General features: G+C 37.6%; 1 protein-coding gene across 4 annotated transcripts in view; it reads right to left on the minus strand.

Annotated features, from left to right (window-relative positions):
* Positions 1-26,459, minus strand: part of MUSK (muscle associated receptor tyrosine kinase) — a 90,659-nt gene that overhangs the window by 27,076 nt on the left and 37,124 nt on the right. For 3 of the 4 annotated variants that reach the window (XM_039343461.1, XM_039343459.1, XM_039343460.1), the window contains 7 exons: positions 18,110-18,410; positions 15,214-15,340; positions 14,690-14,841; positions 12,046-12,173; positions 11,532-11,673; positions 8,139-8,263; positions 909-1,068 (listed from right to left, as the gene is read on the minus strand). In XM_039343461.1, coding sequence (XP_039199395.1) covers positions 909-1,068; positions 8,139-8,263; positions 11,532-11,673; positions 12,046-12,173; positions 14,690-14,841; positions 15,214-15,340; positions 18,110-18,188 — 913 coding nt within the window. In that variant the 5' untranslated portion in view covers positions 18,189-18,410. Of the gene's footprint in view, positions 1-908; positions 1,069-8,138; positions 8,264-11,531; positions 11,674-12,045; positions 12,174-14,689; positions 14,842-15,213; positions 15,341-18,109; positions 18,411-26,459 lie in introns of those variants that run through there. The other variant, XM_039343462.1, reaches the window with a different exon arrangement.

Genomic DNA, 26,459 nt, shown 5'->3' on the forward strand with positions numbered 1-26,459 from the left:
AAAAAAAAATCTATTAATATATTTATGAATAGAAATAAGTTTGAAAGTACTTGATCACATTTTCCTTTTTCTTAGTAGCTGTCAGAAACCATACACTGCAAACACAGCCCAAAACAAACTTAAGGATAATTTGATAAAACAGCCACAAAAAAACAAATGAGGCTCCACTGGAGCAGAAATGCAGAAAATTAATTATCCTAGTAGTTAAAGCTGGAAGAGAGCAAAATATGATAATGGGGAGGAAATATTTAAAAGCTTTTTGAAGTATGACATACATGAAAAGCTACCACATGGTTTAGATTTGCATGGAGGAATGGATTTCATTAAAGTATCCCCAGTGTGGTAGGGCTGCAAATCACCATTCCATTCCATCATCTTTTATGAGAGCATCACATTAAAAAGAAATCAGACTAAGTTCACCATGATTTTCCATCCTCAAAGAGTTATGTACATGGTCCTGGTGAATGAAGAATACTTTGGAGTTCTGTTTTCCTTGGAGACCAACATACTACCAACATAAATATTATACTCAAGATGATAAAAGCTCACTGAACTATTTCCGCATGGCCATTAGGGGATATTAATATAACACTTCATCACCCTCCCTTGCTTCCTTCCTCTGGATGAATTTACAAAGTGGTCTTTAGGACAGTGTAATGAAGATGGCAGCAAGCATGTAGGTAGCTAAATTTGTGCCAATATCTGAAATATATTATAGGGGGAAACAGCCAGGAACAAAACCAATTCTCAAAATTGTGTTTATCCTGGAGGAAATTACAAGGAAGCTAACGCCTCTCACATTTGTGTGCCTTTCACATTCCACGAGGTTTCTGAACACGAATAAAATCCTAGGCTAGAGTTAAATGTCAGCTAATCCTTCAAGAGAAGCTTTTTTTTCTAACGCATACCTGAAACATTAATAGTTGCTGCAGCTTTTGCAGTGCCGTAAGTCTCACTGTGCTTGTTGGTGGCTATACAGGTGAATAAACCTGGACGAGTGACATAAACCTGCAGCCGTGAATCAATCATTTTGTCTTCTACTGTTTCTACTATGGATCCTGCTGACACCTAAAGTAAAGAGAGAAACGAGAAACTGGGAATGTGATCTCCTGCATAGTCCTGGAGATAGAACATTAATCATTTTGTGTATCCCCATCCCTTGGAATACAGGTAATCCTTGACTTATGACCACAATTGAGCCCCAATTTTTTGTTGCTAAGTGAGACACTTGTTAAGTGAAATTTAACCCTTTTCATAATCTTTCTTGCCACAGTTGTTTAAGTGAATCACTGCAGTTGTTAAATTACTAACATGGATGTTAAGTGAACCTGGCCTCCCCATTGACTTTGCTTGTCAGAAGGTCGCAAAAGGTGATCACATGACCCCGGGACACGGCAAGTGTCATAAATGTGAGTCAGTTCCCAAGCGTTTGAATTTTGATCAAGTGACCATGGGGATGCTGCAATGGTCACAAATGTGAAAAAATGGTCATAAGTCACTTTTTCGGTGCTGTTGTAACTGCTAACAGTCAGTAAATGAACCATTGTAAGTCAAGGACTACCTGTAGTTCCATTAAGAAACTATTTCAACAACTGAGGGGATTCATAAGGCAGTTCTACATATGTTCAATCAGAATTATGTTTGAGTAAATTCAGGGAGACTGATAAGTATGCATCGTTTCAGCATGAATGCAATTAAGGCAAAATGGCCCACTCACAATATAATTAAAGAATATATACTCATTGACAATAGGATAGGAATCAAGTTATGTATCTATTAGTTTATGAAACCTGTGTCTCATCTCTCCAACACATTGGTCTTTAAAGTTTAAAACAGCTTTAAATGTCATGGTTCTGTAAAACTATTATTTGATGACGCACTTGTCTTGCCATGTTTAGGGAAATGTATAGGACAGTGGTGGCGAACCCATGGCATGCTGCCAGAGGCGGCACTCAGAGCCCTCTCTGTGGGCACGCGCGCCGTCGCCCCAGTCCTAGGCCTTCAGCTGGGTTTTATAAAACCTTTTCGCTTTAGGCCTCCACCACCGTGTGCAAAAAAAAAAAAAAAAAAGGTTCAATCAATCAGTCAATTTCAACTTCTTGCAGGGAAAAAAAAGATCTTGCAAAGTTGGAATTGATTGGTTGAACTTTTTAGTCCCACCCAGTCTGCTGTTACCACCACAGCCACCCCCAGCCAATGGGCCATGCCCAGCCAATGGGCCACACCCACCCAACACCCGACGATGCATAAGTGGGTTTTGGATTGCAGTTTGGGCACTCGGTCTCTAAAAGGTTCGCCATCACTGATCTATAGGAGATCCAGAGCAATCACAAAAGAAACTAACCTGGGGGAGAAGCAACCTAGAACTAAGGAGAAAATTCCTAACAGTGAGAACAGCTTGCCTTCTGAAGCAGTAAGTACTTTATCACTGGAGCTTTTTGAGAAAAGACTGGACAGAAATAGTATAGTCTCCTGCGAGAGCAATGGTTTGGACTAGATGACCTCCGAGGTCCCTTCCAGCTCTGCTACTCTTAACGGTTACCTTGGTAACTTTCAATGTTTCCCAATGCTCTTATACTTTTTTCAAGATCGATAGAGAAAAAAAGAATAGTTGTACATTGTTTTTTAATATATCAACCTCACTCCAAAACTATTACTACTACTACTATAGGAGAATTTGATCTAGTAGCTAAGCAGTGAGACAGAAGCTCTAATCTGGCCTTCAACATGGGTGACCCTTAGCCAGTCATGGTCTCTCAGCTCTAGGAAGAAAGGAATGAGAAACCATTGCCAAGAAAACTGCATAGGATTTTCCATATAGTCCCAGGAATTAAGGCTGATTTGAAAGCACATATACATGGACCCACAAACACATTTTTTTTTAAAAAAAAAAAACCTATTACAACTCACAAATTTTCCAAATCTCATGCGAGTTTGGTGATCTTGCACATAACGACCAAAATCTAATTGGATTTGAAATGAGAATACCATCTCACAAGAGATCTGGAGGGACTGAATTTTGAAGCCGGAAGACAATTATGTCAGGAATCTGAATCTTAATGTGAAAACTTAAAACCAAAGAATCTTGGGAAATGGGATTAATCAAGGAACATAAAAGTTGTCTGTTTGGGATTTTTATCTCATATAATAGAACTAAAATTCTTGAAGAAAGAATAACAACTTGCTTAGCTTTGTCCTAACCCGTACAGGATCACAAAAAAATTAATTTGTCTGAAGTTTGTACCTTTTTCTAGATTCAGTGGGGCCAAGAGATAATGTTGCTTTTAAGATTAAACATAATGCTTTAAACTTAAAATGTTTAACGGTATTGAATGTATAATAAATGAACTAATATGGAAATATTTTCCCTAAAAATGTCATTTCCCCCAATACTTGATTGAATAAGAATAGAGATGTAAAAAGGCTAATAATTTAGCACTTCTGTTCAATGATTTACTCTGACTGGCATGAATATCTGCACACACACACACTCCTTTAATTACATACAGTATTAGAGTATTGTAATTCCTACATTAATAAGCTTGCCTCTCATGCTAAAATTTAAAACAAAAAAAATCAAAAGTTTGTCATGAAAAAATGCCTATTATGTCAGTTAAATCCCAAGGCAATTGAGTTGCTTTTTCCATTTTTGCTGAAACATTTCACTTCATTCTGAATAAAATATGTAATCATTGAATATCTTCCTGCAGAAATCATTTTTGGATTTAACAGTGCCAAAACCATTCCTACTGGAGTGTAGAAGTAATTTCCTCAAAGCATGAACTCAGTTTTCCTTCAGTTCATCCAGGTGCTGTAATGTCTGACCTAACGCATCAGATTAAATAATATTCCCAAGTGAAACTGCTTTCCCACATGGAATTAATAGATATCTCTGCAAAGAGACCATTCATACACCTGCAGCTGAGCAAATGTGTATTTTTACACTAGGGCAGTGTTTCTCAACCTTGACAATTTTAAGGCATTTGGACATCAACTCCCAGAATTCCACAGCCAGCATTGCTGGCTGTGGAATTCTGGGAGTTGAAGTCCACATGCCTTAAAATTGTCAAGGTTGAGAAACACTGTACTAGGGAGACAGGAAAGGAAGGAGGATTTTATTTCAGTAGGCTTTTAGATTTTTTAGAATATGTGGGAGGGCATCTATCTATCTTTATTGGGGAGTTTTGCAATTTTTAAAAGTATATATGCCTTTTTTATTGGTTTGCTCATATACATAGCCCAGTCCTGTAAAACTGATATAGCTGTGCAGGTAATGTAAGCTAAATAAACCAAAATAAATAGACTTGGTTAGCCACAATTAGCTTATGCATGAGTTACTCAATTAACTCCATTTTCTGAATTGGCACAACACAATAAACATATACTTGCCACACAGTCTGATGGTTCACACAAAGTCTATTCAGGATTATGCTTCAGGTTCTGAGTCTTAGCCTGAACTTTTCCCCAAATATTTAAATGTTTATGTTAAACGTTACACAGAGTTTTTGGGGGGATCCTACATGAAGATAGAAGCTTTATCAATTAAAATAGCATGTAGCCTCATTAAGCTTCATTGCTCAATAGGTTTACTGCAACTCTTTCTATTTTCTCCTCTTTAGATTTCGTTTTGGTTTTCTGAATCCAGTAACAAGGTTGCTTCTAGGACTTGAAGAAAGTTGATATGTTTATGATACTCTGCTCTGGGTAAAGGCTTTTTATTAGAAGAAATATGAGAATCTGAAGGGTGAGTCAGAACAGTTCATTCTGCCTGGACCACACAGCTCAGAAAACTCTCCTTGCCACGTTCACTGATTGAACTCACAGAGCGTTGGAAAATAAGTTAGGGAAGATTGCAAACAGTTTCAGTTTATGGACAATCTCTCATCAAGTCTGCCTTAGGTAAAGGAATCCCCGGCACAGCTGATTTTAAAACAGCTTGAAAGGGAGTTAGATATTGCAGCTTGCCATTTGCTTTATGGAAACTAATGAAAAATGGTTGCACATTGTTAAAAAACTGTATTTTTAGCTTTTCTAAGATGATAGTTTTCCTGTTTGAATTTGGAGACTGTCAGGCTGCACTTTGCAACTGTTTGCAGAAATCCCATGACTCATAGTCAAAGAACCATTAGAAATCCATGAAAAAGATAATTATTATTTAATTATTAGAATTATTATCTAATAATAATTCTATAAGCAATTCAAGGTGTTTGACAGTGTTAGGGCAAACACTTTGTAAGAGACTGCCATTTTCTCAGAGTTAGCACTCACTTATCATGCAAAACTGCAACATGGTTTGGTTGCTTGTGGCTTAGCATATGGTGCCAAACCATCCCAGTATTGTGGTTTATACAATAATCCAAGTTCAAGTAAACCATAATTTCACAGGAAGAGTGAACCAAGGTTACTTAGTTGCAGTATTGAACTGCAACTGACTGACCTGGTTCATCCATTATGTGAATTTCATACGTTTTCCTGTGGACATAGATTAATGTTTTAAATTCATTAATAAAAATAAACTGAGCTAGACGATCATGGGCATTTCAAAAATAAAAGCCATCCAGAAACTGAAGTCTGTGGATACTGAACACAATCAGGTCTTATCAGAATTCTAAGTGGAAAGTCCTTTGTTCTGCACCTTTTGTTGGCATTTTGGATGTGCAGGTGAGATTGTGTTTCTATTCGCAAACATCAGGGTTTTCCCAAGCTTGTGCCCAGTTGTACAGAGGTGATGCCTTTTGGCCTACACAATACATGGCACTCATGTATAAGCACCTGAAGTAAAAATAATATATATTTACACATAAGATTCATGGCATCTATCTTACCCAGGGGCAAATTTCATCCTTTTTGTTAGCTTAATTCTTCTTCAAAAGTTATTGTGTTTAATTTAAGTAGGAGAGCCCATGTAGGCTAAAATTAACAATTTGTAATATACATATTGATAAAAAATGTGCAGTATTTGGGTTTTGTTCACATACACACACATTGCTTTACAATCCTGTAGTTTCCTAGTTTTTCAGTGCCCAAATAAATGAAATCAAATCAAATCCGTTTATTACAGCCATATGGCCAGAAACAGTAAAATATCCAATTGAAGGCTACACACACACATACATATATACATACATACATACATACAAATGCACTGAGCATGATCTAATGATGAATAAGAACACATGCACTGAGCATGATCTAATGATGAATAAGAACACATATGATAACATTAATTTTAAAATAAAAAAATTATTTAAAAGATCTAAAAATAATATTTATCTTATTTATGTTTCTGACGAATCCCCAGTGCTGCTGCGTAGAATCTAGCCACCTGCGCCATAATCATAGCCTGTTTGTCCTTAAGCAGCCACTGGAGATATGTAGTGTCAGAATAGCCAGGATACCTATCGATTATTGGGAGAATATGGTTTTTTTGAATATCTCTATAGAAAGAGCATTGAAGGAATATGTGTCCAAGGTCTCCACCTCTCCTGAGCCACAGGAGCAGAGTCTTTCAGTCAATGGTATCTTTTTATACTTGCTATAAAAGACGGCCGATGGAAGCGCATGTGTACCGTGCGAGCAAAAATACTTTCTGATGGTTTCTGACTCTGGACTCAGAAAATACTTTCTGACTCCAACTGGCTAAGATAACTGGTGGGAGTAACAACATATCTAATAGAGTCTGGAGCTTGTCCGCTTGTCGCAAGGTTTGTTTTGCTTGGTCGCAGTCCACTTTAAGTATTGAGGCTGGAGAGAAGCCTAATTTGGCAAGGTTGGACTCGACTACCTTGATCCATGATGAGGAAAATTCAGTGGTGGGATTCAGATATGTGAACAAGCAGTTCTCTGTGTGGATGCCGCTTCCGGAAGTCCATTCTGGGCCTGGGCAACAAAAATTAGCTACCGGTTCTGCCGAACTGGTGCAAACTGGCTGAATCCCACCACTGGGAAAATTTGTCCTGGAGGATTAATGGAGCAAGGCCTTGCGGAAAGAAATTAAGCTTTAGCCAGATATTTAAAGAAGCTATACAAATTCTTGCTTCGACTTTTATCAATCAAGTGCATCTGAAACATAATGTGGCATCATGCAACATATAGTATCTGGCAGGAGTCCCTAAACCCCAGGCGACAGACCAGCACCAGTCCATGCCTCCAGGAACTGGGCCATGTAAGTGAGCGGAGCCACATCCACACGTGCCTGAGATCCAGGCAACACCCAAAACCATACACCCCCATCTGCAGAAAAACTTCCCTCCATGGAACAGGTCCCTGATGCCCAAAAGATTGGGGTCCGCTGGTATATAGGCACCTTGATAACAGCAAGAATCATGCTGGGACCAAGGAACTACACACCTTACAAAATAAACCTCTATCCATAGGCAAGGCTTAAAAGGATGATACAAAGATTGGAAAGTGGAACCCTGAATCCCCAATCGTATATTACATTTATAGAAGACAACAAACTCATTACTTCATATATAATTACACTGATAGTGTTTACAGGACCTACCAAAAATAAACAAAGTCATAGTAAGAGCCAAGTCAGAGCCCAGCGACATCAAAAAAGGTATCCGTTAGCCAAAAGTCCACAGCAATCACGGGCAACCATGGTCAGAGAGGAAGGTGGCATGAATCAGGGCATTGCTATGCAAATTGTGTAATTTATGTCAGTTACTTCATGCAACTGGCTCAAATAATTCATATCAACTGTGCCATCTCATGATACATGTGATACCATTGCAGCTTGTACCAAGTATCTATGATAGTAGGGTTTTCTAAAACAGTTTAAGTTGCAAAACACTTTCTAGAATTCTGGAGATTGTAGAGGATCTTTGGAGTATCAAACACCCTTTCTCATTCTTACCTAGAGATGCCAAAATATCATAATCTTGGCCTTTTCCCATGTAAACAATATATGGAGGTGTTTGCACATGAGAAGTTTGTTACTCAAAACAGATTCCAAACTATTAAGTTAAATAATCCAGCCACATCAGAAAGAAAAATGAATTGTATTTCCATATTGCATCTCTGCTTTGCAAGAGCCTCCAACTTTTCTCTGCTGGTTTCACCCTGTTTCAAAGCCCAACTGAATTTGGTTAAAGGATTAATCATCAGAATTTAGGAATTGCAGAGATACTTACAGCTTTTCCATTTTCAAGCCATGTTATAGTGGGAGTTGGAATGCCTGTTGCTACACACTGCAGAGTTACCACAGAGCCAAAGCTGACATTATAGGATTCAGGAGCCTTCAGAATTCGAGCAAAAACTAAATGGGAAAAAAAAGCAAAAACATTAGTAAACTGAGATCTGCTATTGGTGAAATATTTTATTTATTTATTTATTTATTTATGAGACTTATATACCGCTTTAAGTGCAAGCACTCTCTAAGCAGTGTACATCAGTAAGCAATGTATATATATTTACATTGCCCCCAACAATCTGGGTCCTCATTTTACCTACCTCGGAAGGATGGAAGGCTGAGTCAACCTTGAGCCGGTGAGATTTGAACCACTGACCTGCTGAACACAGTCAGCTAAAGTGGCCTGCACTCTAACTGCTGCGCCACCTCGGCTCACAATTTGCAGTTTCCCACACTCACAAAATAGTTGAAAATGGATCCAATCCAAAGCACCCAAACGTTTCTGAACTCAAAAAAACACCCCAAGCATTGGGCTAAGAGTGCACTGTTGGATTTAAGTTCTTTAAAAAATAAAACAAAAGTATTTCCCATCATTGTTAGTCCTCTATAGAGAGAATTGTATCTACCCTCACTAGAAAGAAAACAATGTTTGGTATCACAGAAACTCAAATGCTCTTCTCAAAATCTTACTTCTGCAAATGAATTGTACAAATTATAAATTTTTCCATAACTTTGATTTATGTATGTATGTATTCATGCATGCATGCATGCATGCATGCATGCATGCATTCATTCATTCATTTTTTCTATTTTTAAATTGCTCATCTCCCTTAGTTTATTATTTCTTTGAATATTTAATTTTTTAATTTTTTTATACAAGGATATTTAATCACTATTTGTGTCAATCACCCCAGAAAGTCCAGTCCTAAACTGAATTATGAGCCCTAATAACAGAAACATTTGCTATATCTGTGAAAATATTTCTGGAAAAGAAGAATTGCCTTTAGTCTTGAAAGAAAAACAAAAAAAGATATATTGGGGTTTTATTCTCAGAGTTTATTTAACCCTTCCTGACTTGCAAAGGCTAATAAGGTGCACACTTTTCTGAGTAGATAACCTCTAAGGTCCAGCCTGCCCTCCTTCCTTATGGACTGCTTGAATTCCTTTTAAAATGAAAATTCCTCTGTTAACTATAGGCTTTCAAAATTCCTTTGTCAATGTTAAAAAGAGTTTATATGAGGTATGCTTTCCATGGGTGAATCCAAAAGAAACCTGCAGAAACAGTACAATCTACATGTCCTCACTTGGGGCTGTAGTGAGAATGGGGAATATAAATAACACTAAAACAGTTTAATGTCCGGTGTCTATATAAATCTGCTGTACGAAATGACTCATTTTCCACATATGAAAAATATATCGCAGCAAATTCCAAAAGGCAAGTTCATGCAAGGATAAGATCTGTTCAAATTACCTTCCCTAGGAAGTGGGTAAGGACGCTCTTTTGATGCTAGAGCTAGATCTTATATCGGGGTAGTCAACCTTGGCTCTTTTATGACTCGTGGACTTCAACTCCCAGAATTCCTGAGCCAGCTTAGCTGGCTCAGGAATTCTGGGAATTGAAGTCCACGAGTCATAAAAGAGCCAAAGTTAACTACCCCTGTCTTATATGATGCATTTAAGGAGCTCAAGTGTAGAGTCAAGTTATGTCTTACTTGTTGGCTTAGTTCTTAAGTGCATCCAATGAATCTGTGCATCAGATAAAATAGCCTAAAGTTCAGGAAAAATTGTGTCCTACTAAATCTAAGATGCCTTAAAAAAAATTTTTAATGGCTTTTCCCAGTGACTTCAAATAAATAAGAACCAAAGATAATCCACAAAAGTTTATAATAAAACTCTCCTAAAAGTTATTGGCTAAGAAAAACAAACTCAACCCAGTTGCTGTTATTCATCATGTAGCAGTGGCCTTTAGATAAATTTCTTTCTCTTTAATTCTCCAGGCTGTATTGCTGGAAAAATCTGAAATAGGAACTATTACAGGAGAGGACCTGAAGTCTCATTTGGATTGGGAACAGGAGACTGCATTACTGCATAGTAATTGCTGAGTGCACAAAATTCACTTGTTAAAAAAAAAAAAAAAGCACAGATCAGAAGGAAATTGTACAAATAGAAGAGTCCAAGAACAGTGCTCCAGCTGTACCCATTTTGCCTAAAAGTAGTAGTAAGTACTTTTCAGTAAAATGAGATCTTAATTTTATTCTGCTGGATAATAACCAAAACAATAATCCTGTCTATGGAAATAAATAACAGAAAAGGAAGGAGCACTGGGAAACTTTATACATTTTTAGTCACAAGAGTTACACCCAAAATAAACTCTATCAGGGTGCTAGAAACAAGCAGAGCATTTCATCATTTTATACCTGGCTTTGGTGTACAAAGGTCCATACAGACCCAGCAGAGAAGAATCCAGATCCTGTTGTTTGAAAGCTGCTGGTGTGGACCTAGTTTTTTATTTATTTATTAGACTTCTATGCCAACCATCTTGCAGAGGCAACTCCAGGCAACTTACAGTTTATGCCTAAATAGCACAGTTGTTGTCGTACTATGCTTCTTCTTGTGCTTTTCTCAGTTATATCTAAATCTTCGGACTGTGAGGTTCTGTACTATGTTTTAGATTGCATGGTTCCATACAATGTATACAATGTATACAATGCTGCTAGTGATACCCATTTCTATTGTGGATAAGTCATCCGTGAGGTGCATTATTAATATAGCTGGTTGGAGATTTAAGCCATCCTTTGCTGAGCTAAAGCCTTTCTGATATGATGGACTAAAACTTCCTTGCAGCATGAGGGATGGCCATGCTGGCTGAGACTTCCGGAGTTAAAATCCAACATCTCTGGAAGTCATCCAGTTAAGAAAGACAAATCTAAGTATTCCTGGAAAAAGAACTAGAACAAACCAAGAGCTGACATCAGCCCTGTCATTCAGAATAATGTATCACATTTATCCAAATATATTACCCCACACACATATGCATACGCAAATATTCTTGGAAAAGCCATAAATATTATCCCATGGGAAGCAATGTTATAAGATAAATTCCCAAATGTATTTCTTTCAGAAGTATATTTGTTCAGAACTGGCCATCAACATGAATTTCTTGCAGACAGATGAACAAACCTTTGGTAAGAAGGCCATTAGGTTGATTAGATTTATCTCATTGATTAGATTTGCTTGTTAGTTTCTATTCACTCATACATTCAAAGCTGATCTCTGGGTTTCAAAGACTTCCATTTTTGTCCTGAACACTTCGCAAAAATATATTTGCAGTACGGATATCAGATGAATGCAGATTCTGTATTTGAGTGATCACATGACCAAATGGATCACTCACCTTCCACTTCCAGAATTACAGGTTTAGAGTAGGCTGTCCCGAGACTATTCTTTGCCACACAGCGGTAATGTCCACCATCTTCCTTCTGCACATTATGAATCCTTAAACTGCCAGATTCAAGAATAGCAATCCGAGAATTTTCCTGCCACAAAATATAAAGCTTCAAGTGAAATGAGGTAGAATATATCTTATGACCCAGATGTATATATTTATTCATTTGATTTAGATTCCTATTTCATTTGTATAATTTGAGGCAGCTTATATAATGGTCCTTCCTAGTTTCCCCACAACTGCCACCTTAGTAAAATGATTTGGACTGACAGGCAATAATTGGATCAAAGTCAGCCACTCAGTTTTCACATCTAAGTTTGGACTAGAACTCACAGACTCTAGGTTTGCGGTCCAATACCTTAATTACTCATCCTCTCTATGAAATAACAACTAATGCAACAATTTTTCTCTGACCAGTTCTGCAAAAAGATGCAGGTTGTAATTAAATACATACAGTACTCACCTTTATCACATTTTCTCCTTTGATCCAGGAAACTGAAGGCTTGGGATTTCCCATTGTAGTGCATGGGAAAACAGCCTTTAATCCTTCAATGATTTTCAGATTTGAAGGTGGACGGGTTATTTTCGGTTCTACAATTTTAAAGATCAAAATGAAATAGAGTCAAATATGCTAAAACCACATTTTTAGCACAGGGGTGTCCAACCTTAGCAACTTTAAGACTTGTAGATTTCAACTCCCAGAATTCCCCAGCCAGCAAGTTTTAAAGTTGCCAAGTTTGGACCCCTTTGTGCTAAACTCACATTATATTATTACAGGATGATGGGTCCATTTTCGTCATCAGCATTCACACTCTCTTCTAAGAAAGCAATGGAAAAGCAACAGAGCTTGCTATCTTCCAAACACCTTCAAAGGAGTGTAGAAGCAGGGAACTCACACTATCTCCCTGTTTGAGGAAAATATATGTAGTTGTAGGGGGATCGTGGAAATTCAGGAAAAGTTAGCTAAGATTGCAACTTATGGGCTGGTGAGGGGAAAACATTAATATTGCCACTGCTCAAAAAGCTTAAGCTAGTACTGATTTCACAAATAAAAAGTATGTTGGTAGAACAGCAAAATAAAACTTGATATTTTTCTTTCTAAAATTTTAACAAGAGTGTTTAAATCTTGCTCTGAAGCCAATTTTTACATTGCCTAAACTTCAGAAGCGGTCCCAGTTTAAACTGCTAATATTGATCTTCTGGGCCATGTATTGAAAAACATGATTACAATTCATATTTCTCTGTGCTCAGAATCTGCTAGTTTTTCTTTGTTTCAAAATGGCCACCTTACATTTCAGAACTTTCTCTCATCTAGCTCCTCCTACCCTATGGTATCAATGTCTTCATTGAGCTATGCTTGGAATCTGATCTCCTAAGATTTATATGTAGTTCTTTTTTTTTTTTTTAGGATCTTTATGAAGTTGAGGAAACTTCATGAGTAGCCGGTACCTGATACCAACTGAAATTCAGTAGAGTTAGGATTAGATAAATTGCTTTATAACAAGTACTGTAGTCTTCTATTTACAAATTTTGTTTAACAATAGTTCAAAGTTACAATGGCCTAGGTAGAAAAAGTGACTTACAACCTGTATTGGCACTTACAACTATCATACCACCTCTGTGGTCACATTGCAATCTGGGGGTTGGCAACTAGCTCACATTTAAGATCGGATGCAGTGTCCTGCATTCAAATGATCAGGTTTTGTGATCACGATTTTCAGCAAAAAAAGCCCATTAGGAAAACTGGGTTTACTTAATGATGGTGTGATTTGCTTAACCACTGTGTGATTTGGTTAATGACTAACATAAAAATTGTCGCAAAATCAGGTCCGACTTGATTTATGACTGCAGTGACTTATGGATATTCAGATGTGGTCGTAAATGGAAGGCATTTCTCAGCTTACAACTACAATGGAGCCCAAAATTTCTGTTGCTAAGTAAGACAGTTATTAAGTACATTTTGTTCCATTTTACAACCTTTCTTACCATAATTGTTAAGTGATTCTCTGCAGTTGTTAAGTTAATAATATGGCTGTTAAGTGAATGGCTTCCCCATTGACTTTGCTTGTCAGAAGGTTACAAAACGTGATCACATGACCCTGGGACACTGCAACTGTCATAAATATGAGTCAGTTGCCAAGTGTCTGAATTTTGATCACATGACCATGGGGATGTTGCAATGGTTATATGTGTGAAAAACAATCAGGTCAGTTTTTTCAGTGCTGATGTAACTTTGAACCATTAAACAAAGTGTTGTAAGTTGAAGACAATCTGTATTTGTCCTGCCCCACTCCCCTCACACACACACATGCACGCATAGCGAGTGTTCTAAAGATATTTATTCAAACCCCCCAAACAGGTCCTCAGAAAGCACCCATGTTGCACAGGTACAGATTCCAATCTCAGCACAAGAGTCGCTGGGTAAACCAAGTCCAATGGGCACACACAAAGTCCAGGGAAACAATCCACAAGTCAAATGGGTCAGGATACACAGCACAAGTACACAAGATAAAGAACTGGGCATGTTGCTCCAGCAATGTTCATGTCCTCAGGGCAGAATTAAGTAGGCGATGCCCACAAGGGGTGAGGTTGCCTCCTCACGAGTAGTCTAGCTGTTTCCCCTCTGCCCTACATCTCTTTGGATCGGGAGGAAGTGTGAATTTCACCTCCTCTTCATCACTAACTGTAGGCAGTTGCTCCTGGACCTTGCCTGGAGCCTCCTGGCCAACTCGCTGCAGCTGTGGGTTTGCCTCACTCAACCTTAGCCTGTTGTTTGTCTGATCAGCCCAGCTGAGGCTGCTCCTTCAGGCTAGGACTCTATGATCTGGACCATCACGCGACTGTGCTTTCCTCCGCTGACTTAAACTTATCCTCCTCCTCTGAACTTGCATTGGGAGAGAGGTCTGGGGGTGGATCCATGACAGTATCATTTTACTGTTGATATTGGGTTATATGTATTGATAATTTATTCCTTTGCTTGTACATTGCTTAAATTTAAATTCATTCAAAATAAAAATATTAATACTCAAATAAAATATTGCCTTGTTTTCTAGCTCACTTGAACTTCAAAGTGACTTTTACTTCAGTAAAAGGAAAGGTATACTTACTCATTTTCACTTGTAATGCCCCACAGCTTTCTGCTTCTATTCCTACACCGTTGTTTGCGGTGCAACAATATATCCCATCATCACTGTCTTCCACACTCAAAATAGTTAGGAGTTGCCCATTTTCTCGTATGGCATATCTAGTATCAAAAAACCTGAGAACATATTAAGATACATCATTATTTAAAATTGCAAGTCTGAATGTACATTTCTCCCTCCCCCCCCCCCAACCCAGCCTGGCCTTTACAGTCCAAATAACTGGTCTTAGAAGGTGGGGCTCTTCTGAGATGTTTGCCATGCCCACATTATTTCTGCAAGCTAAGCTTCTTATCTGACTATTGTCTAGTCTGCAGCTGTTCCTCCTGCCTTCCTATAAATACCATTATATGTTTTATATTTATCATACACCTATAAAAATAATGCATGAATTAACTTTATAGAATGCTGCTCTGGTGACCAGAAATAAGATAGGATGTAATAATATGGTAGAGACCAATACTGTGGTCTTTTGTACACTGAATTCATACCTGATAGGAATGTTATTGCGTGTCCAGGTAATCTCTGCCTGAGGAAAAGACTTTACGACACACACAAAGGTGGCTGCCTCTTCAACCAGTGCATCCACTGTCTCAAGAGGAGTAGTGATGATTGGTGCTGTGACCAAAAAAGACAGCATAAGAAAGTGAATAAATTTCACATTAGATCCTGCAGCTTGACGAAGCAAATTTTTACAAATCCAAAACCAATTCCACTTGACTGGAAAATAGTCAAGATATAGAGCAAAGCTATTCAAATAAATGCATTTATTCGTACATTATCTTATTCTTTCATTCTGAAGCATGGCAAAGGTTCTCCACTTTGTATAGTATTTCTGAATATTCCAAGCATCTTAATAAACACAATCTATTTCAGATCATTGTAATCTCTGGATATTAAAAAGGCTTTTCAAAGATGCCATCATTTTCTGAAACTAGGTCCTGCAGATATGAAAGGCAGGCGTTCTATGTTGTTCCCCAGATATGAAAAGTGGGGATCACACTCTTTCACAGTTCTTTCTGTTCTGGGAAAGGAATCCAGATCCTCCTTATAGCTACGCCTTTTCAATTTGAATTCATTTCTCCAATGGTTTCAAAATCTATTTTAAAGGTTGTAACTATTTCTGTTATTTTTTTTATTTAAAAAAATTAAAGCCATTTTGAACCCTTTATGGCTTGGAAGGCAGGATACAAATTATGTAAGTAAATAAAATTCTGAACAAATGATTGCTTCTCAGGAACACCATTTTTTTAATAGCAAAGATTGAGATCAGGATGAATCACTGAATCACATTTCAGTGTAATTTGGCTTCATGACAGATGATAGAAATCATAGTTTGCTATGTTACAATGACCAATTATAGATCTGAGTGGAGGCTATCTATGTAGTCTGACACAGCCAAAAAACTTGATAGTGCCAAGCAAAGTAATGATCACCTCCCTTAACATAAACTGTTTGAAAAGATACAAGAAATGCCTTTCAACTTTCTTCAATATTTATATAAGCATGGAACTTTAATTCTACTGCACATACCTAATTTCTTTATCACTGGACGTTTTGTATATGTTACGTATTACATTAGCAGAGATAAATGTAACTCTGGTTATGGCTTTAAAAATACATGGAAATGTTTTCGTAATCACATAATTTTGTTTGATAGATATCCAAAGAATTTATGAATTCTTTTGTTCTTGGTGGAAAATGACATACTACACACAATTGCCAAAAGGAAAAAAAACCCCAATTTTTAAAAAGATATTGACTGTTGTCCCTGGCATTTGGCATTCATTTTGACACATACCAATGGGCATGTTATGAGTAGAGAAAAGAATCCCCCAAAATTCATAATATTGCAAAATGCTACTATTCCCGTATCTCTCTTCCTTTGTAAGTACTCTCATGAGACTGCAGCTCCTAGTAGTGAAAAACACTCTGGTCTGATTTGAAGATTTTCCTTTCTGGTCTACAGTAAGTCAAAATTTCAAGTTTCAAACTATAGAGCAAATATATATACAAGATTCCTAAATTTCTATTTGATGAGAGGGAAAGCAGTTTGATAGAAGGCAGAGCAAACAAAGAATTTAGCACTGTGTATTTAATCATCACTCATATTTCAGCCTCCTTAAATCTCTTACAAACAAACATTGAAATCAGATGGAATTCATCGTTTAATCGCTGCTATTGCTGTAATCAATCTTTGTACTTGTGACTGTTAAATCTATATAAAGACAATGAGAATGTTTTTTTCAAGTCCCTACATACAACAGAGAAGAAGTATATATTTCTGAGTTATTATCATTTTGTCCTGCAAATGTTATAGGGTTTCCTGCTTGAGCAGGGGGTTAGACTAGAACAGCAGCCCCCAACCCTTTGGGCACTAGGATTGGTTCCATGGAGAGAGGTTTTTCCATGGACTGGAGGGGACGTGGTTTCACGTGCTGCCTACATCCCACTTGTTTGCACAATCCAATTTCTGCCACTCTGTGGACCAGTGCCGGTCCACCGACTGGAGATTGGGAACCCCGGACTAGAAGAACTCCAAGGTCCTTTCCAACTCTGTTATTCTGTTATTAAATATGCTCCATTGTATTCTGTATTTAAGTTCTTTTAAAAAAAATCCATAAAAGTAATTTCAGTTTGCTTCTTTTTTCTTACAGCAAACATTTCTGGACATACGTATTGGCCAGGTGCAATTTATGATGTAGGTTGAGCGTTGAAAAAAGCAGCAAAGTTTTTAAGAAATGGAGAGGCCAACTGATCATTTCAACTGCAATCTGGATACCAATTTATTTGGGAGTAAATTCCAGCAAGACTTCCGGTTTCGTTGATCTGTAGAGGAGCTTGCTATGATCACCTGGTTGCCAGCAACATGACCTTAATGGGCCTTCCTTGCAAGCAACAATGCAGGGAGCTATCCTCAAAATTCTAATCTGAACATTAATCAAGGAGATATATATTATGTCACTTCGTACAAGCATCTGCCTCACTCAAATTCCTCAAGCATCTCTGTATCTATACATATTTACTTAGAAGTCCCAATTGCGTTACGTGGATTTATTCCCAAATAAACATTCAACATTGCTGGCTATTTATATTTGGAAAACTGTTTTTGATACATACTATAAACAAAAAACCTACATAGGGAAATTCCTTGCTCACTAGCAAGGATACGGTATGTACAAACAAGACAAGCTCAGTGCCTCAGTTCCTCTTGTTCTATGGTGATTCTCCAAAGACAATTACAAATGCACTCACAGGCAAAATGAGTTTATTGATAGGAATCCCAGGAGCTTATATATTTATCCCAGAGCCTGGGCTGCCACAGGATCAAATATAATATATATAACCAGTGGCAAAGCAAAGAGATGACCCATTATTGACACCTACCTTTAGGGAGCTTCTCTGTCAAGCTGAAGGCTGCCAGGGTGAAGATCTGTATAAGAGGAATGTTGAGCCAATCTTTCATGATTTATCCAGAGACGGTTGAGGGAGAGTATTTGTCCCCTTTAGCCAAAGATAGGCATTTTTCTTCTTGGTTGCTTAGTTTAAAACATGGTTTGTTGCAAAGTTCTGCTCAGACACTGACTCATGGGTTCTAAGTATAAGCAGGAATCCTCCGACTTGGCTGCAGTGATGGACATGACCAGCTGGTGTGCTTCAACGTCAGTCAGCATCAACAATGTGGAGGCTCATGAAACAAGAGAGCACAAATCCCCTTGGAATGCCTTTTGAACAAACAGTGGGGAGTACACAATGCCTCCATGCCTTTCTAAAATAATAGCTTGGTCTCAGGCCAATAAAAAATGTTGAGCTTTAGCATCGTATAAGAGTGCGTTCATCTGGAGATTTTCTTACCTTTTTAAAGCCTCCCTCTCTTGCTGGACCAAAGCAAAAGTCCATTTTCTCCTGGATGTTTGTAAAGCTATACAATTTGATGTATCTCTTGTCCGAAACTATCACAATACCGTAAACTCAAAGTTCATAGGTTTATTTCATTATTTTGCTGGGCATCTATGAGGCTCCCATATAACCAACCTTAAGAAGGTTACATATCCTGTTCTATAAAATTACATTTACCATACACATAACAATCAATAATCCATAATTCTGTGCCAAGAACAAATATCTATAGCGTAAACAAACATCTATATCCTACATTCCTAGTGGGATTACTTCAAAACACACCTATCACCAGGTACTGATGGAAAAGGCAGGTTTTAATCACTTTCCTAAAATCTAGTAAATGTGGAGCCCTACAGATTTCACAGTTTTAAAGAAGGAGGGAGCAGTTGAAAAGGTTTCTAAAGAAAGCAACAGCATTTAGCATTAGCATTTAGGCTTATGTACCACCCCATAACACTTTACAGCATTCTCTGGATAGTTTACAATGTAAGCATTATTTACATATTGCCCCCAACAGTCTGGGTCCTCATTTTACAGACGTTAGAAGGATGGAAGGCTGAATTAATCTTGAGCCCTGCCAGGATTGAGCTGCAGGCTATGAGCTGAGTTTGCCTCCAATACTGCACTTCAACCACGGCACCACCAGAGGTCCTGTGCGCCATCACTGTCTCATCAGAAGGTGACATTCTCTCGTACCCATACGAAAGGAATAGATATCAGCCAGTTTATGAGAATACTATTACGTAGACATTAATGATATTCACTTAAACTTAACTTAATTTCACTAAAACCCAAAACAACTCAATAAAACTGAGCAAGCTCAGGAAGTGCAAAATATTGGACTGTTGTGGAGAAAGATAAAACCATGGCAAACATGGGGATCGAAAAGAAAGGGAGTAACTGACTAGGTGTAGTTTAGAACCAGACAGCAGCTTTTTCACATAGCCACATTTTGTCAGAAAAAGAAATCTACCTTGGTCTAACCATGAGCAAAACAAATATTGTATTAGACAAGGTATCTGACATAATAGCTGTGATCACATTGGTCTGATTAAGGCTCATCTTCACATCCTACTAACCACAGCAGGAGGATAACCTCTCCACATTTTAAGAACACAAATGACATCATATCATCTCACCCCCTGGCAGTTCTTTTCATGTTATTATTTTCATTTTGCTATTTTATTGCTATTTTTATTACTATGTTTTACATAATTATTTTCCTGCTTCAGACATAAAGTTTGCTGTGATCTCATTCATTCATTCCTTCATTCATTCATTCATTCCAAGCATTTATAAAGCTGCCCAACTCAATATGTTTCTGGGCAGCATACCACAAGAATAAGCATTCAGAAAAAATAACTATACTTTATTAAAATGTATATATGATGAGTTGAACAAGATTATTAGAACAACCAACATTTCCACTGTCCCAAAGGTGCTTTTCCAAAAGGCAGCTGGATTTATTTGGGTTTTTTCCTTGAAAAGGTTTCACTTCTCATCCAAGAAGCTTCTTGCATGAGAAGCACTACATTTTCAAGAAAAAAAAACCAAGTCCAGTTGCCTTTTGGAAAAACACCTTTGGGACAACCATGACCTGAATGATTGAGAATCTCTATGGAGATAATTTCCACTGGCAATGTTGGTGATGATACAATGGGCATTTCCTGTTCTTCTCCAGGACTTTGGCTTCCATGGCATTTCAAATTGGGCAGTACAAAAGGCCAGACATGTAGTGTCTATAGAGACATCTACTCAAATAATGCCAGATCACCACTTCAAAAAGTACTCATAAGGCATTATGTGGCTTCTTATATGCAGGGATGTAGCATTCTTCTAACTCAGGGCTAGGCAACCTTGGCTCTTTTATGATTCGTGGACTTCAACTCCCAGAATTCCTGAGACAGCATGGCTGGCTCAGGAATTCTGGGAGTTGAAGTCCACGAGTCATAAAAGAGCCAAGGTTGCCTACCCCTCTAATCTAACTCATATTAGATCTGTTTTTAAATAAAGGTTTAGCACACTTTTGAAATCATGCTGGGCCTGTAATTTAATTGACAGCTTTTTTTTCTTCAGACAGCTGGTTTTGTGCTGCATAAGAAATTGATTTAAATTGGAAAAGAGAACCAACTTCTCTGACCTATTCCATCTAAGTACATTCTAGGTTTCAGTTGCTTCTGTCCACAAGGATTTTTTCCTGAAAATACTCCTTACGGTTTTTTATTACCTGTCAGAGAGTATTTTGTCTAACTCTGCACCATTTTGGGGTTTTTAAAAATAATTTTTATTAACGAAGTTTTCAACAGAATAAAACAAAACAAATTTTGGGACTGAAGTTGAGAAAAAAAAGGGAAAAATAATGAGAAAGTGAAAAAGAAATAAAGAAAAAGAAATAGAAGAGAAAGGAAAAGGAAAAAGTAATACATAGGAATAAATAGTAACAAAGCAGCTTTCAATCTTCTTAACAGCAGTTATATGTACATTTATACTCCCACACACACACTTAAGGTTACATTATAATTTACTTCTTTTCACAATCTACCCTGTCTAATTATCAAATCCATAAATCGCCAGTTCATTTTTTTTCTTTTTTTCAGCAAAAATTCCACAACCTAATTCTACATCCTTTTGCATATCCCGAAGGCTGCTTCCCATAGAATAGAGGAGGATCTAGCATTCTTTCAGAAAAGCCCTTAACCTATGTATCTATATATCTATATTCAGAAATAGCCCAAGGGACAAATATCCAGCACAGAACCAAAAACATTCAGATTATTTCAAAAGTAACCAACCCAACCACTCCCACCTCATCCCAAATGTCTGCACAAATTCAAGCAACCCCACCCAGAGCAATTGGTGATTGTTTTTCCTGCTGGTGGGAGGGATTGGTGAATCCACCAATCTCTTTCCTTGCTTGTCCTGAGCCAATACCAGCCCCATTAGTGTACCAGATTACAGATCAGCCATCGGGACAATGCAATTTATGTTAACATAGTTTCGTCCTGACTGGGGGATTGGAGAGTTCAAGCAGCTGTGAGAGAGAACCTTAGACATATCAATGTTATCCACCATGCTCGAAACCGCCACGGTGAAGTGTCTGATCAGAGGAACATAAATTAAGGGGACTCTTTAAAATCAAGATGATTAATAACTAATAGTTCATTGCATGCAAATTGATTTTTAAAGTTAAACATATGTTATAGAAAAAAATAAAGTATATCCTGGAATATAATTGCTTATGTACATGATCACCAATAAGGTTTTTTCACTTCATCGGAATTTGCTTTATTGGATGAAATTTTAAAAAATATTCTTATACTTGAAGACAAACAAAACTTGTCAGTTTAAGTCCAGAAGCAAATTGCAAAAACAGAGTTATGTCTTGGAAATAGATTCTGAAGTATGCAAGGCTGCAGGAAGTAGAAGCAAGTTTTAGAAATTGCTGCCGATGGGGACGGAATGTTTTTCTTTTAATTGATCTTGCCAGCAGCTGTTGCTATGAACTGAGAAACGATATACTCTTCAGGCAGGATAAAAATGTAAACTTGTTAGTCTGTTCACAAGTAAATTAGAATATTTGCTTTATATATATATATAAAAGTAATGAGTCTTTCTAAATGTTCTTTATTTGCTTATTGATTTTATTTTTATAAAACTTTAAATAATCCCAAAAAAAATCTTGCCCCGCAGTGTTATTTTCGATTCCATCTCATACTAATGAAAAAAAGCCTATTTGCTTTCTCAATCGATAAAGCCCAAATGTAAATACTTACAAAGAAATCTTTAAACTTTTCTAATTATAATTAATTGCACAACCAGCCAGATGTTTAGACTAGTTTTTATCCACCTATCGAGTCCGTTCCAAGGATCTGGGATAGGAAGATTTTGTCTGATGATGTGAATGAAAAGTATTGTTGCAAAATGTAAGCTGTTCAAATAATGCCGCTTTTTGCACTTGACTAAGGGTTGTTTTTTTGTGTGTGTGAGTGTAAATGCTCCAGCTGTTTTGGGATTGCACCCAAGGTACCTATTACTGTTGGTACTACCTTTGCCTTCTTTTGTCATAGTCGTTCCACTTCTGTTTGCAGGTCTTTCTGTTTTGTGATATTTCTTCAGTTCTTTCTCTTTTATCCTACTGTCTACATGTATTGCCATGTCCACTATACAGTGGTGTATTTTGTCAACAATTGTTAAGTTTGGGGTGTTGTATGGCAGGTGTTTACTTGAATTCTAAACTCTTTGAGCACTTTAGCTTCTTTATTTTCTGTTAATTTGTCTGTATTGCGGTCTCGTCAGTTCTTCTTGCAGACAAATGCTATGGATATAATTTACTTGGACTTCAGTAAGGCATTTGATAATCTAGATCACAACCTACTACTTGATAAAATAGAAAAATGTGGGTTAGACAGCATCACCACCAGATGGATCCGTAGCTGGCTGACCAGCCATACTCAGTGTGTGATCCTCAATGGAACCACATCTACATGGAGCAAAGTGTGTAGTGGGGTGCCCCAGGGCTCTGTTCTGGGCCCAGTGTTCTTCAACATCTTCATTAACGATTTGGACAAGGGGATAGATGGGGAACTCATCAAATTTGCGGATGACACCAAGCTGGCAGGAATTGCCAACACTCCAGAAGACAGGCTTAAGATACAGGAGGACCTGGGCAGACTTGAACACTGGGTGCTATCTAACAAAATGAAATTCAATGGTGAAAAAAGTAAGGTTCTACATTTAGGCAAGAAAAACTAAATGTACAGGTATAGTATAGGGGTTACCTTGCTCAATAGTAGTAACTGTGAGAGGGACCTCGGAGTCCTAGTGGACAATCACTTAAATATGAACCAGCAGTGTGCAGCAGCTACCAAAAAGACCAACACAGTGCTAGTCTGCATTAACAAAGAGATAGAATCAAGATCACGTGAAGTATTAATACCAAGGCCACACTTGGAATACTGCATCCAGTTTTGGTCACCATGATGTAAAAAAGATGTTGAGACTCTAGAAAGAGTACAGAGAAGAGCAACAAAGATGATTAGGGGACTGGAGGCTAAAACATATAAGGAACGGTTGCTGGAATTGGGTATGTCTAGTTTAATGAAGAGAAGGACAAGGGGGGACATGATAGCAGTGTTCCAATATCTCAGGGGCTGCCACAAAGAAGAGGGAGTCAAGCTATTTTCCAAAGCACCTGAAGGCAGGACAAGAAGCAACGGATGGAAACTAATCAAGGAGAGAAGCAACCTAGAACTAAGGAGAAACTTCCTGACAGTTAGAACAATTAACCAGTGGAACAACCTGCCTCCAGAAGCGGTGAATGCTCCAACACTGGAAGTTTTTAAGAAGAGACTGGACAGCCATTTGTCCGAAATGGTATAGGGTTTCCTGCCTGAGCAGGGGGTTGGACTAGATGACCTCCAAGGTCCCTTCCAACTTTATTATTATTATTATTATTATTATTATTATTATTATTATTATTATTATTATTATTATTATTATTATTATATTTCTTGCATATTTCTTGTCCTGCTGTTTCTCATAGTCATTCTGTGCAATCTTCTTGAAACAGATAACTAAGTGGTCCACTGTTTCTTCAGATTATTATTATTATTATTACCAGAAACAGCTGAACAAAGGAATAAAGTTTTCCCAAACTTTAAATTCATAAGCAAACAAGATGCTCACATCTTTAGAAGCAAAGCAGATATTGCCACAGTTGTAAAGGAATAGGAAATAGTGTTAAATGCTGTACATGCTATATTTTTGTATAAAAACATTGTAGCACGGTGGCTCAGTGGTTAAGATGCTGGGCTTGTTGGCTGGAAAGCTGGCAGTCTGGGACCGAGACCTGAGTGTCATGGAATGGGGTGAACTCCTGTCCTTGCCCAGCTCCTGCCAACCTAGCATGTAAATGCAAGTAGATAAATAGGTACCACTTCGGTGGGAAGGTAACACTGCTCCATGACATCATGCTGGCCACATGACCACGGAAATGTCTTCAGACATGCTGGCTTAATGGCCTTGAAATGGAGATGATAATCACCCCCATATAGTCAGCAATGACTAGTGGAGCAAAATCCGCTACATTCCCCTTTTTGTAATGTAGACAAAACAAAACATTTTTGGCTCTAAACATTTTCTTTCCTCCCCTGCTTCACAGAATCATATGAAGCGTTCTCTAACTTTCTATTACTGCTTCCTCAGCTGGTCAGTTTCCTTGTTATCAGATGGTAAACATACAATACGTAGTGATTCTATTTTTAACAATACCTATGTATAAATGTTGGTATTTTTAATATTTTCCAATTCCTTTTCTTCAACATTATTGTCTCTTGGAATAGCTACATCAGTCTACCAAACATGGTTCTTTTCAATAGCAGCAACATCTGGCATGCTATGTTCCGTAAAGTTTTTGTTCTATCATTTTCAGTGTCTTTACCTATAATTTTATGTTCCTAGTCATTTTTATTGACTGTGAATCTGTGCTTCTTACGTAAATGCTAGTGTAATATCTTCCTAACTCAGTCATGTCTTCTTTCTTCTAGTCAACTGTATAATAAATTTGCTATACCCAATTCTTATATGGTAAACTGTTTCTTATCTTGAATAAGTTTTTACTATCTAGACTGGTCTTTTATGTTTTTGCTTTGATGACATGGTATGTGGTGCTTTTTCTTTGCCAGCAAAAAGGATTCCTTCTGACTCCTTTCTTAATGCACCATTCTTAAATCTCTGCCATGTTAAACAGAATACATGGGAGCAAAATATAATTTCTTTGCTCTGTGAGCTTAAGGGAAGGCTGACTGTATATGCCAATGTTTTCAAAGTTGTTAACTTTAAGATGTGTGGACTTCAACTTCCAGAATTCCCTAACTATAATACTGTACATGGGAAAATTGGTATATACCATTCTGATAGCTCCTAGATATCCCTTCCAGCAACTACTGAGCATATTAGCTCCTAAAACAAATGAGCTTTATGTAATCATCTAAAGTGCAAATGTCTGCAAGTTCAATACTCAGTAAAAAGTTTGAGCCCCATAGAATAATATCTGGCTACCCTATGTCAAAGGATTTCCAATAAAGATGAAACTGGCAAGGAAACTACGTAAATGCTGAGTCTTAATTTAAAGTAGCTTATTCCATATCTTTATCTAATAAGAAGCTAAGGAATAGTTGGGGATAACAAGAGTGAAGGAAAGGCCAAAATTATTGTTCAGTCAACCCCAGCCAGCTTAGTTGCTCATCTAAGTAAAGTCCAGAATATTAAGAAGGGCTGTATTGTCTCATTACATCCTGGATAATTTTCTAAAGAAAGATACTGTAGAGTCACTGTGAAAGTTCGGTGTTCCTAAGTATCCACCTCACTTTTTCTTTGCCTTTGGAATTCCCCAAATACATCTGTACCCACTTATTTTATGTGCCTCTAGCAAATAATTACACAAGTTTCTTCAGAAAGAAGTTCTTATTTGTTCCATGGGATTTCTCCCAAGTGAACTATATACAGGATAGTAGTTTATTCATTTGACAAAATGATGGGCCCAGCAGTTCTGTGTTAGCTGGAAAGCTCTGAACATGGAAGCTTCAAATTTTCCAAGTCTTGTGCCAGCAAGTGATCAGCAGGAAGGGGCATATTTGCTGTTTTTGCTAGTCTTGTTTTTTCTCCCCCACAGTAAGTAATGGGAAGAAATGCATTTAGACCAGCAGGATTAAATATACTCAATGTTTGGTTCAATGGTGGGGAGCCAAAGAAGAATCAGTTCTGCCCGACAGAAATCCACAATGTTTTTTTCTGGGTCTTTTAGAGATTGGGGTACGTATGAGAGAGGAATTCA

Source organism: Crotalus tigris, unplaced genomic scaffold, assembly GCF_016545835.1.
Source record: "Crotalus tigris isolate CLP2741 ecotype Arizona unplaced genomic scaffold, ASM1654583v1 scf7180000017854.1278166, whole genome shotgun sequence".
In the NCBI taxonomy this organism is placed as follows: Eukaryota; Metazoa; Chordata; class Lepidosauria; order Squamata; family Viperidae; genus Crotalus; species Crotalus tigris.